We start from the raw sequence: 16275 nt of genomic DNA, 5'->3' as shown, positions 1-16275 counted from the left end.
AACACGTGTGAAATCCTAGTTCTGATGAAGGATGGGACTTTAGGCCTCCACTGAGACTTCTGCATCTCTCTCATCTTTTCCATTTCTCCCTAATCTCTTAATTCCACTTTATATTTAATGACTTTTTGAATAAATGATCCTATGTTTGGGCTTTTAGTTTTTTATACCACAGTTGTGCAGCACACTCCAAAAGGAGCATGGGATATCAGAAACTATCAGGCCCACAGGGCCAGAAGCAAGCCATACAAACTGCCACACCTCAGTGTTCACTGTCTAGAACAGGGGTGAGAAAATATGGCCTGCAGACTACATCTAGCACCCTAAGGGATTTTATCTGGCCTACAGTGGGCCCCTTGGCCCTGCTTTGTCCAGGCCCAGGGGCAGCCCAGGCCATGGTGCATGCAGCTGGTTCCACTACCCCCAGGGTGTGCAGCTGGGCTGGGTTGGTGGTCAGACTACTTCCTGACAGCCCCAGCAGCCATGGCTCCTTCCAGCTGCTACCACTGCCAGACTCAGTTCTGCTACTTGGGCACCCCAGCCCATCCCCTCTGCACCTACTACTGGGGGCACCCGATGGAGTGGGTGGGCAGTGTTCTCCATGGAAACCAGCCTAGGACCCACATGGGTAGGGCATGCTCAGCCAGGTGGATGGGAAGGGGTTGCAGGCAGGCAAGCAAGGAGAGGCATCCAAAAGCTGGCTGGATGGGTAGGGCCAGGGCTGGGATTGGAGGGTGGTGACAGTGTGGGGTTGGGACCTGGCCGCACATCCCTGCAACAGGCAGGAGTGTACAAGGAGTGGATCATGGTTCTGCCGTGGACCCTGCCCTTGCCCTATGATCCCACTCCATGATCCCAGCCCTGCCTGCCTGTTCCACTCCCAGATACCATGTTCCACCCGCCCACAGCCCTATCCCATCCACCTGGCCAAGCACACCCTGCCCACACAGGTCCCACACTGGTCTTCACGGAGACCTCAGGCTCTCTGGATAATGACAGTGTGGGCCCAGACCCTAGGGCAAAGTCACTTAGGGAACTTTGGTGAGCTGTTGGGGGCTGGGGAGGGAGGAAGGCACTGACTTGGCTTGTGACAGACCATCAAAACTCCCTAAGTGGCCTTCCAGTCCAAACAACTGCCCACCCCTAGTCTACAGTATGTGTGATGTTCAAATCATTATGATGGGAAATAACTGGTCTGGATCAGTAATCGATGTAAAATAGCTCTACTGCTCCAAGACTCTTTTATTTGGTACTCAACTACAGCTACCATTGACTAGGTGTAAAGACAAATTGCTGATGGAAGGGCAGGATTTGTAAGGAACCATTGAACAAAGAAATGCCAAGAACTCTCCCAAGCCATGTTTGTAACAAGAGTTTCAGCCCAACCAACACAGACAGCAGCTTACCTCCTGAAAGTTATGTTGTGTGAACTTGTCAGCAATCCTCAGCAATTCACGGCAGGAGTGAGTGTCAGCAAATGCTCGGATGCCCAGGCAATTGGAAGGGTCCAACTGTCTTTTTAAGAACTCACAGCAGGCCTCCTGGATCTCAGCCAGCTGGAGGAGGCAAGCGGCTGGCAGCAAGGTCTGGACATTGCCCTCCTCCACTGTGATCTGGGAAGTGTATGCAAAGTCAATCAGCAGCTCCATGGCCCTTTCATCGATGTCTCTAATCACTACTTCTGTCTGCCGACTCTCAGCCAGCTCCCCAGTGAACATGGCTCGGAAGTAAGGGCTGCAGGCTGACAGAATCACCCTGTGGGCATAGATCTTTTTAGCACCAACCACCAATACCACGTCACACAATTCCCGGTGCTTCCGCAGAAGGTTGATGACCTCCAAGGTTTGCCGAGGGTGCTTGTCTGAGATGTAGGGCATCCGAGCAGGTTGTGGCACCCCCTCAGGCAGTTTATTGGGATCTCCGAGTGTGCAGCGGCTCGTCACGTCCATTCCGGTCTCTCCTGGTCGCGTGCTGGTACACCTGCAAGAAGTAAGCCATGAAACAGCACTGTCATCAATTTGTCTCCCACCAAACATCAGCAGTGGCTCTGTTACAATGCTGTCTGTTCTAAGATGGACACAAATCCCCTTCAACCCAGCTGTCTGTGCAAACAAAACAAAAAACCACACCTAAATTAAGTAAGTTACCAAATCAGCCTAAACCAATGTTTTTCAAAATGAGGGACCTGGCGAACGTCTAAACTTTGCATGACAGGAAGGAATGGAAGAGGGGAAATATACATGGAGGAAAGGAAAGAAAAAGAAAAACTGAAGAAGAATCTCTTTCAGGTAGCTGGAGTGGTTACAGTGGCCTGAAATGAGACTGTGCAATTGATGGCCCATGGGCTGCATGCATCCTGTGAATACTTAAATGCAGTGTCCAAGCTCCTGCCCAGCTGCTGTTTCCTACTTTGCTCTCCTATTTCTCCAAATGCAATAGCATCTGGAGTCTTCAAGTTCCCCCTCCTTCCTCTGGTTGCTGCTTCCTGCCTCTGCCTCCATGGGGTGGGGCAGTATGACATGCTACGCAGGGAGCTGAGGGTGAGTCCAGGGCTACATGATGTGGGAGAAAGAGGGGGTGGTCTCAGAACAACCCCTTCTGCACCCCAAGACAGAGATGAACCAACAAGGCAACACCATTCAGACCCTAAGTGTGGTACAACTGCAACACTCCAACCAGCCTAATGAATGACTAGCCTCCCAAAGGCAGTGGCAAAAACTCCACCATCAGGGGCACTTAAAAGCAGACTAGACAGATTATTATGATTTTTATTATAATGATTATTATGTTATTAGATTATTTATGGTAGTGAAGAAACCTGAATTGGCTCTTGGGGATGGACTGGATGACTTAATTCTTATACATCTCCAGTTTCTTGTACAATGGTATTACTGAACTGCTCCAATCACTAGCAGCTGAAAATATTCTCACATCAGCCATACTAGGTTAAAAGAAAAATCTAACCTTGTTTTGCCACTGAACAATACATTTTCTGAATGCTTAAAGGAAAGAAAATTTAAAAAAATAGATCACATCTTTTCCCTTCATTATTGTGTCAAATGCACTAACCACAGGGAAATTGTTCTCTTCCCACCAGTTTGGATAATTCCACTGCATCTTAGACTGCTTTTCCTCTTGTTCCACCCTTCCCCTCCACTCATCATATTCAGATGTTTCAGACCATTACCTTTTCCTCATATCTTGGTTTCACAGATTCAGCAGGGTCCCTCTGGGTTTTGCTGCTTGCTCCTGTTCAGTCTCTGTACACTTCAAATAGCTTGTTTTTCCCCACTCTAGCCTTTTTATATCCTTCACTGTTCTCTCTTCCTGACACCTCTGACAAATCCCTCTGCTGCGAAACTGACTCTCACTCCTTCCCTGCACCCACTCTCCTCTTTTATAGCCCATTCCACGGCTTTATCATCATTTTAAAAAAAATGTTATTTCCCCCACAAAATGTTGGGAAACTGTCCCCCAGTGTGGATTACCTCAGAAATACCCCAAAGAAATGCTAGAAAGCTTGAATAAAGCTTGCAAAGCTTAGATAAAGGTTAATTGACCTGCATTCCTAGTTTAGTTTTATAATGCCTACAGGCTCAGAGCAGAGGGCAGTATTCTCTCTCTGGGGAGATGGACTGCAAACTGGGACAAAATCTCCCAATACAAAATTTAGCTCTAAACAAACAAGTCAGTGGGGCTGGATTGTGCTTCAGGGTTTCTAAAATACCTCCAAGAAGGAGAGAGCATGAGTAAAAGAGCATCATTAACAGCACTTCGGTCAATGTTTACCGTGTAGGCTTGCAGCCTAAGCATTCTTTGAGCAGGAACAGTTGCTGTCTTCGGTGGAAAAGGGACTCTGATGAAATGAAACATGACACAGAAAAGTCTGGACTACGACTTCTTGGGAGAGATGACTGGATTTTATGCCTAAAGGTGAGCTTCAGAAGATGCATCTGGTTTTCTCTAACCACAAAGTCACCTTAAATGTGGCCCTGGAGCAGCTCTCCCAGGTTCTTGCAATTACCTTGAACATTATGGAAACGTAAGGGTAGAAATAGATGTCACCAAATGAAGTGGATCACCTATGCCAGGCAGGTATTCCCAGGGCTTGAGGGGCCTGCTTTTGCCAGGGAATTCAAGGTGCACAGGATCAGGCGCCTCAAGCTCTCAGAGCGCATGCCTATGGCAGCTGGAGAGTACAGGCAGCTCTCGCTACCAACATTCGCCTGCCATAAAGCAAATGAATGTCTGCTGCAATAAAGTGGCACAAACTGTTACTACCTTTTACCACAGCCACATTGGGTATGGATATCTATTTGCTTTTGCTTTGTGCTACTGTAAAATTGTTATGGCAGCAAAGGTGAAATTTGTTTCCACCCAAAGGCAGATTTAGTTAAGGCTGCACCTTCTGCTAGCAAGGTGGCTTACTCAGTCACTTCCACAATCAGGAGGCCCTGGCTGTTTGTGGGAGCTGAAGAGGGAACCTAAGGAAGATCTTGCATGTACTCTACAGTTATTGAAGCCTTGGAATACACACATAGGCACACATGCTCATAATTTTTTTTAAAAGATAAAAAAAATAACTAAGCCATGTTACTGGCTGGTTGGATTTGTGCATCAGCAACCCCTGACCTCCAAACGGGGAGAATGGAATTTTCTTCCTCAAAACAGACTCTACTGAAATCACTTTGAAATAAAACCACTGAAGAAGGACCTTGTAAAAACTCTATTCTATTCAGTTTCTTATAGTAGGCCTATCACTATTGTCTCTGGTCTCTTTCCTACTGGAAAGAAATGTTGCTTTATGAGTAAAGCAAATTGAACAGATGCAAGAAACCCCCCCGCAAAAGTTAGCACTCCTAGCTCATCTATAACTTCTGTCTGGTTAGCGTAGAGGCTGGCCATCAATGGACCTGGGAATTTCCACAGAGGCTCAAGCCAGATGCTTGATGTTATGTCCTGGGGGTTGCTGCTATACACAGGCACAGAAGTGTGAATTAAAAGGACACCATCTGATGGCATGCATCTCAACCAAAATAATAATTTAGCTGCATTATGCGTGTATTATGCATATATATGCATACAGAATGAAAGATGACTCAGTGGCTTAGAGGTGTGAAAGACAGAAGGCAGCACTTGATTCTCACATGCTAGACTAGCTGTTTCCTCCCCCCTCCCCCACAAAAGGCTGGGAGCTGCTCTAAATACTCAGGTCGATTAAAAGAGAGAAGACTGAAGAAGAAATGCATATGTAAGGATAAAAGATTCACACTCAGCTATGCAGACATTCTGGGATTAGCTTCCATCAAAATGTAAGGCTGGGGAAATCAGCAAATACAGTGGGATTAAGGAAGAGCTGACAAAGGATCAGTTTGTAGCATATAATGCTGAAAAGTACAAATGGAAACACAGGCAGCCTGCAACCCCAAGTCAGATAAATAAATGTTCGGTCTCTTCACTGTATTTGGCTCTGCTGGCTCCCAGTGCTTTTTCTTCATTATCCCAAGGTTTTATGAGGCTTGTATCCTTGCAGGATACAGAGCCCTCTTACAAGATTCCAAAACAACACAAATAGGCATCTGAGGGAAATGCATAACGACTTCTCAGCAGTAAATTATTTTACATAGCATCTTTCAACTCAAAGCATTCACTTGATCACTTTCTCTCTTTCATATACACAGAGGCTAAAACCTATCATCTAACACAAAAAAATGCAGCTAGCTCTAGGGTGGAAAGCAGATGAGTGTAGCAGCTTAAAAAAAGAAATTAAGATTACAGTATACAGCTGAAACAGCTTTAAGAGACAGAATTTAGGTTTGAAAAAAGTAAGTATTAGAGCTGGAATCTACTTGTATTCCAGGCTCACTACCTGTAAACTTCTCATGGGATTGATGGAAGACAAGGATTTAATTTCATCTCAGCCAAAAATATAACACCTCTGGCAAAAGAGTACCCATTAATATGCCAGCTACTAAATCCATAATACCACCTAATGTTCACTGGAGGTCATTAGAGTATTGTCTTTGCTTGTAATCAGCAAGAAAAGAACAATTTCATTGTCCTTCCCAGATGTTGGTGTTTAAAGGAACGTAGTCAACAAGCACGTTACAAATAAACTGTTGGTAACAAGATGTTGGATTATTAAAAATGAGACAATTATAACAACACAGAGTAGGTGTCACTATTCACACTGTTAACTTCAACAATTTTCTCAGCCTAATCAGTGAAAATCTCTAAAAATCAGTTTCACTAACTATAAAGTTATTAAATGCAAGCAGCTGAAGTTAAAGAGGTTCTGCAGCAGAACCTTTCAATAAGGTTCCTAAGCTTTTACTGTGGTGTCCCTCAGGTAGTATCTAGTTCATGCAGCTGCCTTCCTACTGAGACAGCCACCTGCCGCTAACTATCATTTAAGTTGTAATGCAGGGACAGGCAACCCTTGGCACAGGTGCCAGAGTGTGGCATGCAACAAAGGCATGGGCAAAATACAGCCTGGGAGGCCATTCTATCTGGCCTGCGGGGACCCTAAAAAATTTAGAAAATTAGTATTTATCTGCCCTTGGCTCCTGTCAAAAATGACAGGAACCAAGGGCAGTAGGACCCAGGGTAAGCCCAGCAGACTCCCACAACAGCAGCTGCCAGGCCCCACCCCCCCAGCCAAAAGCCCCAGAAGGGGCTTCTGGCCTGAGACCACATGGCTGCCCCACGCTGGAACTGCAGGTAAGGGGAAAGGGGGCTGGGGGGGAAGGGCAGGGGAGGAGCCTGGGGAAAAGCTGAACGGGGAGAAGGAAAAGCAGCCCCTCACCTGTCCTGTGCCTGATGCCCCACATGGGCGACTGTAGCAGGGAGTGCCGGCCACAGGGCAGGGGAAGGGCCACTTCCCCCCACCCCCACTCAGCTTTTCCCCAGGCTCCTTCCTGGCATGGAGGAAAGCAGCCCCTTCCCTACCCCGTGGTCAGTGCTCCCTGCTGCAGCTGCTCACAGCCCGCGTGGGGCTGTCTGGAGCAGACACGGGCATCCCCAGACGAGCTGCAAGTGGCTGCAGCATGGGGCACTGGGTGGCTACGGGGCTGCTTTTCCCCCCCACGCTCAGCACCAGCTTCTAACCCAGACCCACAGCCAGCCTGGGCTCCATGCTGGCTCTGGGCTCACCCGTTGGGGCTGCACATGGTGACAGCAGTTGCAGCCCCCACCCTTGCCGCACTGGGCAGTGTTTGCCACCACTGCCTCTGGGCAGCCCAGCGCACAAGCTCTGGGCAGGCAGCAGCAGCCATCACTGCCCAGCATGGCAAATGGGGGTGTGGGGAAGAGGAAGCTGCTGTCACGGCGCGCAGCCACTCGCAGCCCACATTGGGCTCCTTGTGCCTGCTCCAGACAGACCCATGTAGGCTGTGAGCAGCTGCAGTAGGGAGCACTGGGCACGGGGTGGACAAGGGGCCGCTTTTCCCCACACTCAGCACCAGCTTCTTCCCTGCTGGCGAGCAGGCAGTCGAGCCTGTGCACTGCCCCCAGCCTGTACCACAGGGCTAGAGGGCACTGGGAGTGAGTGGGCAAGGAGCCAGCAGGAGCATGGGGCCCACACCAGTGCCCTGGGGCCAGCGCTGGTGAGGCTCAGAGCAGGGCGGCAGGAGTGCAGGGTCCCGGCCAGCAGGAGCTCTATGGAGCCAGGCCAGATCCCCCCTCTCCGTGCTGGTGCAGCCCAACCCAGCTCCACTGACCCCTGCCAGCCTGTGCCCCACCAGTGCTGGCCCTGGGACATTGGTCCTAAGTTGGTGACCAGGGGACAGGGCACCTGTCAAGGGGTGGCGCTACCCATGCGGCCCTCAACAGCCTGCCAAAACTGGGTAAGCAGCCCTCTGTCCAAAATAATTGCCCACGCCTGCTCTGGGTGGATGGCAGGGAAGGGGCCAGGTCTGCGTTGCCAGAACAAGGATCGGACCCTTGGCATCTCCCACGTCATCTGCCCCTGGCACATCAACATCTTATGAGTTGAGGTTGCAGGTGTTTTTGGCTCTCTGCCTAAAAAAAATTGCCTATCCCTGCTCTAACGTGAAATCAGCATCTGCTGACCAGAATTTCCTTCATGTACTCTTAATTCTCTAGTGAAATCACAAACCTGCAATTTCTTTTTACTCAGGGAAAAGAGTTTTAACTCACTTCTGAATGAGAGACATTTTATACAAAACAATTGTAATCATCCATTCAAGTACTGACCTATCCCCAACCCTGATTTGCTTTGCAATATCTGACAGAACCATTATATATATGTCTGTATAGTTCTACGTAAGGATAAAAAACAGCATTACTCCATTAACATATCTGGATTTTATGGTAAGATTTGAAAGAGATTGAAATCCAATTTGAAAAAATTTATATGAATTATACTAAAATCATCAGAATGATAACAAGTGAACCAGGAACCCAAATGTCTTCACAGAGCTTTCTAAAATATAACAGCATATCCCCAAAGGATTCAAAGGTTTGTATCTGGCACATTCATGCCACTGCCAGCTTCTGGCTGAACTACATCAGTGCAATATAGCAAGATATCAGCCTGTAGGAAACTTCATTTAGCATAGAACACAACAGAGCATCTTTTCATCAAGAAGTGCTATTGGGAGCTCATCAAATCCAGCATCCCCTCTCAACACTAGCCCACTGTAAAACACCATCCTTTTTTTCCCCCCAAGACGCTGAAGAGTTTTGGCTAAGACTTCCAGAAAGAGGAAAATAGGAAGTGAAATGCACAAATCTGTTCTTAAGGCACAGAGGAGCTGTCTACTGCCAAGGAAAACCTTGCCTAGGCCTGGGTCAGAACCTTCTTAGGGGCCAGTCTACGGCTGTAGAATGAAGATCTAAGAACAACTTCAAAGCTAATTTCTTCCATTCCTTACCTTCAATAAAGCATATGCACACCACACAGAAAACCAACACATAAAATAGAGATAATGGAAGATCCTTACATAATTTCTCTCTAGGATAGAACAAGGAGGGAAAAAAAAAAACATCACATGATACGAAGGCTATTGCATTGCTTACTGCACTTTGGGAAAACATTCTGATACTCCAATGATGAGACCAGTGCAAAAACCTGAACAGATTTGGTTTTTTTGTTTGCTAAAATGTGTTTAAAAAGAGCGCTGATCACAACAGAAGAGATCTGGTCAGTTAGTTATTTGGTCAATCCGGAGAAAAACCTCACCATAAAAAAAAAAGGTGTTTGACATTTGACCATAGATTCCAATTACATGCTGAGAGAGTTGTCTTCTAACTGTGGGTGGCAGTTGTATCTAGTACAATAGGCTGGGGATACAGCTGCAGGCTCATCCTGTGTCAAGGGTGTTTTCCATTGGCTAAACATTGTAGTGTTGCAATTCATGCAAGGGTCCCATTTTATCTAGTACTTTTGATTTCAGTATCAAGTGTCACATAATTATGCTTTGTAACGCATTCAGACCTGTACCTTGAAACAGGCTATTTGGAGGCAATGAGGGGTTCCTCATTGTCTAAAATAGTTTTCCTGTGTCAACAAAATGCTGAATGATTCCAGCAATGCCTATGTCATATTGCAACATGCATGTATTAGTTTCAGCTGAAACAATGGCACTCACAAGCTTTTTGTTATGGTTGATGGGGTTCACATAAAACAATAAACCTTTGCAGAAAGGTACTGAGTTAATACCCCTTCCAATTCCCATTTGGAAGGGTGAGTAATGCAGTTGGTAATGCACCTCTATTTTAATATTACATGATTACCATTCTGCATGTAACAGTTTCCCTCTGCCACCAGCTGATTTGAGCCAAGGGGTATAACCAGTATGTCAAGCTGAGTGATTTGCATAAATTGTCATTAGTCCCAATGGCTCTCTGATAGCTTTCGAAAGTTGTTCACAACCATGCAAATATAGACAGGATGCCTCCAAATAGCCTGGTTCAAGGTACAGGTCTGAATGCGTTACAAAGCATAATTATGTGACACTCAATACTGAAATCAAAAGTACTAGATAAAATGGGACCCTTGCATGAATTGCAACACTACAATCTTTAGCAATGGAAAACACCCTTGACATAGGTTGGGGATACAGCTGCAGGCTCATCCTACTGTACTAGATGCAAATGCCACCCACAGTTAGAAGAGAACTCTCTCAGCATGTAATTGGAATCTATGGTCAAATGTCAAACTCAATGCACATCAAGGATATGATTAGAGTTTTACATATTGCTAAATAGTTCACAGAACAGTTCATTCAGTATAATCAAAACATGTACATAAGTGGTCAAAAGTACCTTTTAAGCAAGGCAGCAAGCCAGTAAAAATGGGTAATTACAGCAACATTTAGCTTCTGCGCTTTTCCCTAAGAGCATATTCGTATTGGTTTTGTACTCTAAAAAAAAATCAATGTCATTAACTCTTAAACACAACCAGCCTCCTTACTAGCTACAGTATAAAAAACAAACATTTTACTGATTAAATTAACTCAATATCAATGGCATACTCATAAAAGAATTATAGTTTTTTGTTCTGACCTTACCTGCGCATTGGCTTTCCGTCCATGCACCGTGAAGAGAAGCCTTCACCCGACAATTCAATTCCTGACCTAAGGAAACAGAAGTACAACTTTCAAAAGTGAAAGTAAGTCCTACTTTCTCTATTTATAATGACTTTTCAAGAACAATGTAACTGACCACACCCAAATAATATGACTGAGTTTTTCTCCAGCTGGAAAATTTGCAGCATGATAAACAATGTCTTGCTTGCATTTTCTTGTGGCTTATTCTCTGCAACCATCTTGCCAGCTATCAATTACAACATAGTTAGCGTAGTGGTGATGATGTAGGCACGCACACACAAATTCAGTAACCCGCACATCTCCCTGGACATTTGAAAATACTTTCTTTTTTTTTTTTTTAAACCAAGGGAGGAAAGATTCTTTAGAACAGTGGCATTTTCTCTCTCACTCCTCAAGATGTGCCACACTATATTTATTCTTCATACATATGAAATTACCAGAAATTCACACAAGTTTAGCACCTATTAAGCACCACAGCGCTCACCTAAAACTGCACTGGAGGGTCAGTATTTGTTCAAGATCAAAGTTTGCATCTAGGACCTAAAGACAGCTTTGCACCCCACTCTCTTCTTCCCTGCAAGTAAAAGTCATAATATAGTGAGTGCCTCATAGACTTATATCAATTAAGCTGCTTGATGCTGTTTCTCAGTAATTCCACATAAGTGTACTTTTACTTGTTAACAGAAGTAATAGTTGCATATTCCTCAGACATCCAAGCACTGATTTATTATTCTAGTGTGGAGTATGTTTCTTTTTTCAGGGATATAAAACTTGATATTTTAAAGAACTAAGTAAAATGAAGAAAAAAACTGACAGATGGTAAAAACAGTGAAACCAGCATTAGAAAAGCACTGCCAAATGAACAAAGGAAAAATAACAAAAACTCTGTTCAAAAACACTACATTTTTTCAGTCCCAAGTGTTACTTGGAATTTCAGGAGGTATGATAACCTCACTTCTCTAAGGAGTTTTTCATGCTTCTTTTCAAATAAAAGCCATCAAGCCAATATCAAAACTAAATTTTATGGAGACACCAGATATGCCCTTCTGTACTGCAGTGTTACATTGCGTCTCTCATCAACATTTGAACTCAAGATGTGACAGCAACCACGCTAACATGTTGTAATTCTCTCAGATGTTTTTCCCAAGAAACACAAAGGATTTCACAAACAATCAGAGACACATGACATGGCTACAAGACAGGAAAAAGTAGAATTAAACCTATCTATGAGATTGGGCAAGTTCTGGGTTTGAAACAAAACTTCTAAATTATAATCTGGTGGTCAAGACAAAAGCAGGACTCAGAAGACCTGGGCTCAATTCTTAGTTATGGTTCAGCTTTCTGAGAGCCTTAGGCATAAGCCCTTTGCCTCAGCTCTTTCAGGGGGTAAAACTACCTCACTCCCCACTGCTAATGTTCAAGGCTTATTTTCCATTACTTTTGGTTCAGTATAAAATAGATTGCAAATGTGGATAAAACCTGCATGTGGCTGGACTGATAAAAGCATAGTGGGGTATTCCACTAACACATTACATAAATATATCGGCAGGGCTGAATATTTTGCCTAGAAAAGCCACCTTGTTTCCAAGAAGACTTTAATTTTGCTACCTTCAGCATCATAAGCTTCTCAAGCTAGCTGGCAGTAGTAGGTGCACCAACTTGCTAATAAATGCAACCAGATTTGGAACCTATTCCTGAGATGTCAGTGAGAGCCAAGCTCCGAACACTTCAGCACGAGGGGCAACATTTGGTCCCTCCTAGGATTAAGTGTCATGGGAAGCACTAAAGGGCTTCCCAGAGTTACAAGGCTGGTAGCCTCATGCGTCATATCCAACCGTGTACATTTAGATAAACAAGCATCTCCCCACTGATGCTTTGGCAAGAGCCTGAACAGAAGCTGTTGGCTGCACCTTGCAGGCACTTTGCACAGGAAAGGGATGGAGGAGAGGCTGCCACATTAGCTCATCAGCACCTGGAGCAGATGAATCCCCTCGAGAACACCGATTTAAAAAAAAAAAAAAAAAAGAATCGAGAGGGAACCTCTTCACACATGCTCCCCTGGCACCCCAGATTTCGGGTCTTCAGCCCAATGAGATCAGGTCTCAGGTAGCCCAGTCTGCTGCCCAGCTCCCCTGGCTGTGACCCTGGCTCTGGGTGATGCACACACACACAGGAATAGGCATGCACACACACGAAGGCACATGTAGGTGTACACACACGGATACACACACTCATGTACACACACGCACAGGGATAGGCATGCACACACCAGTGCACATGTAGGTATGTAGACACACACACACACACAGAGATAGGGATACACACATACACATACACACACACGCAGCCGGGCCGCGCCGGAGCCCCGGCCCGAGGGCAGCGCAGGGGCAGGGAGGCCGCGGCCGCCGCCTGCCCCAGCTGCCCCCGAGCGCTGCTCCATGCGCGGCCGTGGCCGCGGAGTCGGGGGCTGGCAGTGGCAGGCGTCACCGGGCGGGCGGCACTCACACGGCGGCTCGGTGACTCCTGCAGCTCCTGGTCCTGCTGCTGCGAGTCCCGGAACCAGCGTCCGCCGCCGCCGCCTGTCTCCCCAACGGCAGGAAGCGTCCGCCCGCCCGGCCTTCCCCCGCGGAACCGCGACCGCCGGCCTGCCTGTTCCGGGTTCAAACCGCGCCCCGCCCCGGGCCCTTCCCAGCGTTCAGGCGCCCGGTGGGGCTCCAGACACCTCAAGGCGGGCCGGCGGAGGGCAGGAGCCGCCCTGGGTGATGCCTGGCAGAGGGGTCGTTCACTCGCCGCCTGAAGCTTCCGGCAGCCGCACATCCCCACCCTCCGGTGCCAGTGGGCGATGGCAGCGTGTCACCACTTCCGGGCACCGTGGCACAGAGAACGTCTTCGCAGCCCAGCCGATGCCTGTCATGTCCCAGAGCCTTGCCCCGTTGCTCACAGGGTCCAAGTTGTGTATCCCAGTTGATCGGCATGGAGGAGCAATGCTACAGGCCAGCACCAGATTAGGCCAAAGCATGGCCACATCAGCCAAGTGTCACGGGTTACATCAGTGTCTTGGCCCATGACCTGGTGGCTCGGGGTCAGTGATTGTCTCTGATATGTCCTCCATCGGAGGTCTATATTGAGCAGATTCTTTTTGGTGTTGGGTGGTGGAACCGGAGCTTGCTCCATCCACTCCATGCATTGACCTGCTATACCAGTGCTTCCAGGACCGGTGCAAAAACAAACAAAAAAAAGTCACCAGCCCACCAGGCAGGGACCCCCCAGAAGCAGCTTAATGACTCAGTATCCCAGGGGCCAAGACTCCCCTGTACTAAAATGCCAGGCAAGGCATCATTTTAAGCATGGCAACATTGTAGGTGTCCTCAGGAGCTGTCAGCTTATGTAGTGACTGGGCCTGGTGCTCCTGCAGCCATTCGGAGTGGGACAATCCTGGAAACATCAGCACAGGTGGCATTTTTCCTTTGCTAGGTTAGAATTATTATTTGCATGTGGCAGGTGAGGAACGAAGGTGAGACTAAGTGATGTGCCCATGAGCACAGGGGTTAGTAACAGAGCTGGGCATAATGCTCAGGAATTATACCAGCTTTGCGCACAATCCAGTATATCACATCAACTCTTAGCTCAGTCTTACTAAATACTGTATAAGCTAAGAACACTTTGTATTTCTCTAGCACTGTTCCTCCCAAACAGCACCAAAGTACTCTACAAATGTTATAGAGGTAGGCTGCAGCTACTGTGACAATAATTGCATTGGGTTGGAGGTGTTTTCAGTCTTTGCCTTCTGGACTTGAGACAATTCTCTCCTCCACATCCAATAGTGACACAACTGAGGAAAGCAGAGTTGGGTAACTTTGTGTAAAAAAAATACACAGTTTGTATTTGCAAAGCTTCATTTCAATATACTTCAAATTGGTCCCTGTCCAGCAAAGAACTGTGCCTCACATTTTTTTGAGAAAAGGGCCCAAATTTTATTTTGAAATGGCCCAGCATAAATATTGCTCTGCATGAATCAAGGCCCCTTCCCAAGGCCCAGCAGCTGAAGCTTACAAGAGAAGCTAATTGAAAATGTTTGTGGCCTAACAGCCACCATACAGGATATGAAGTAACCCAAAGGTTCTAATGAGTCCAGAATCAGCACTTCATCCTCAATAAAAACAAATACTTAATTGCTGATGAAAAACTCCCACCCTCCGTGTTTATTGGTGGCTAGAAAAATCTAATTTTTAATTAAGTGGCTTAAATCTTTTTAATTAAACCTGGGGAAAGATCAACTCCTTTGGTCAAGCAATGATCATTTTAATTTTTCTAGGCTCTAGGAATGAAGTATGAACTGATTGGAATAAACATGCATATTTCCTAGACGTTACAGCAGGATACTGGTAATCAGAATTCCTGAATTCTCTTCCTAAGTCACACCCCCATTTGTTTCGGCTTTTGTCAGGTGATTGAATTGTTCGGTTTCCCCATTCAATGCAGTGGTCCCGGTGTAACAGATATCTCACAGGAAAGACTGCCACCGTATCATTTTCAGGGTTATTCAGCTTCTCACAAGGCATGCTGCACCTAACGATGTCCACTGGGCCTGAATTCAGTTTGGGAACTGTGAAACATCAGTGTTTCACATCCCAAGGTGCAAAGATAATAGCAAAAGGTTGTATCTGATGGGTACATTCCCTGTCTCACAAGGGTTGTGAAATGTAATCAGTGTTTGTAAAATGCTCTTGGATGCTTTGAGGAGCCAGAGTAAGGTGCAAAAGCATGATCTTGTTAGAGACACAGTGAAATCAACTTCTCCCTGGTTTGTTAAATGGACCAAGTGGGATTATCTTTCTTCCTGTTTCTTTTTCCTGAGTTGCACCCTCTTGGGAAGATGGATTTTGGCATTTATACATCATGCTGCCAGGTGTTTAGGATGTGTGTGTGTGTGAATGTCCTGGACCATCCATAAGGAAATTGTAAATGCGTTCCTTTACCTGGGACTAGTCAACTCTACCCTCCGCCTCCTCAATTCTTTCAGATGCCCCGCACATTGAGAGGAGGGAGGGGAGAAAGGGAAGGAGAGTGAAGGGGAGAACAACACTGGAACAGAATACAGGTAGTTGTGGTGACTGAATATGTCCAGGCTCTATATAAAGGAGCAAAAGGAAAGGCTCTTCATGTATTGTACTCAACTAGGTCCTGATTCAAATTCCACTGAAGCCATTTTCAGATAAAGTCAATTCAACGAGAACATACTGGTACAACTAGTTCTGCAAGTGCTAGCAAATGTAAGACAGTCATATTCCTCCAACACCTGGCTAGTGGGGTTGGCATCATGCTCATACCCAGGATAGGGTCACACAGTGTGATTGGTTTTAGATCCTCCATATCCATTTCTCGCTACTGATCCAGTGGCAGGTTGCAATGTGCATTGCCCTCCCTGCCATGCCTCTCGTTGCTTCTAGGGTGAAAGAGAGGAGAGGCTCCTATTCAGTGCAAAGGGCTTTGGATCAGGCCCCTGCTGAAGAGTTGGACCAAAGTAGTTTAGTCACCAAAAAACTTCAGCAACTCCTAGGGTCCTTGCTGGCCTTAAAGGAATCTCAAACACTGCTCATTGCAATGACCTGCAGAGACTGGAAATCCCCTTTGAATCCCTTGCCCCCAAATAACTGCCTGTTAGGGGAAAAAGCTGGCAGCTGCAAAGCTTTCACGATTCCTTCAG

General features: G+C 46.3%; 1 protein-coding gene across 1 annotated transcript in view; it reads right to left on the bottom strand.

Moving 5' to 3' along the window:
• KLHL20 (kelch like family member 20) overlaps window positions 1-13220 on the bottom strand; it is a 29642-nt gene extending 16422 nt beyond the window's left edge. Inside the window, exons 1-3 of the mRNA XM_019530857.1 lie at window positions 13074-13220; window positions 10530-10595; window positions 1404-1977 (exon numbers count right to left, since the gene is read on the bottom strand). Of these exons, the coding sequence (XP_019386402.1) occupies window positions 1404-1977; window positions 10530-10552 (597 nt within the window). The 5' untranslated portion in view covers window positions 10553-10595; window positions 13074-13220. The remainder of the gene's footprint in view (window positions 1-1403; window positions 1978-10529; window positions 10596-13073) is intronic.
• Between the last annotated feature and the right edge of the window lie 3055 nt (window positions 13221-16275).

The sequence above is a fragment of the Crocodylus porosus genome, unplaced genomic scaffold (assembly GCF_001723895.1).
Source record: "Crocodylus porosus isolate Cpor-Errol unplaced genomic scaffold, CroPor_comp1, whole genome shotgun sequence".
Lineage (NCBI taxonomy): Eukaryota > Metazoa > Chordata > Crocodylia > Crocodylidae > Crocodylus > Crocodylus porosus.
This window is presented reverse-complemented; position numbering and strand designations above follow the sequence as displayed.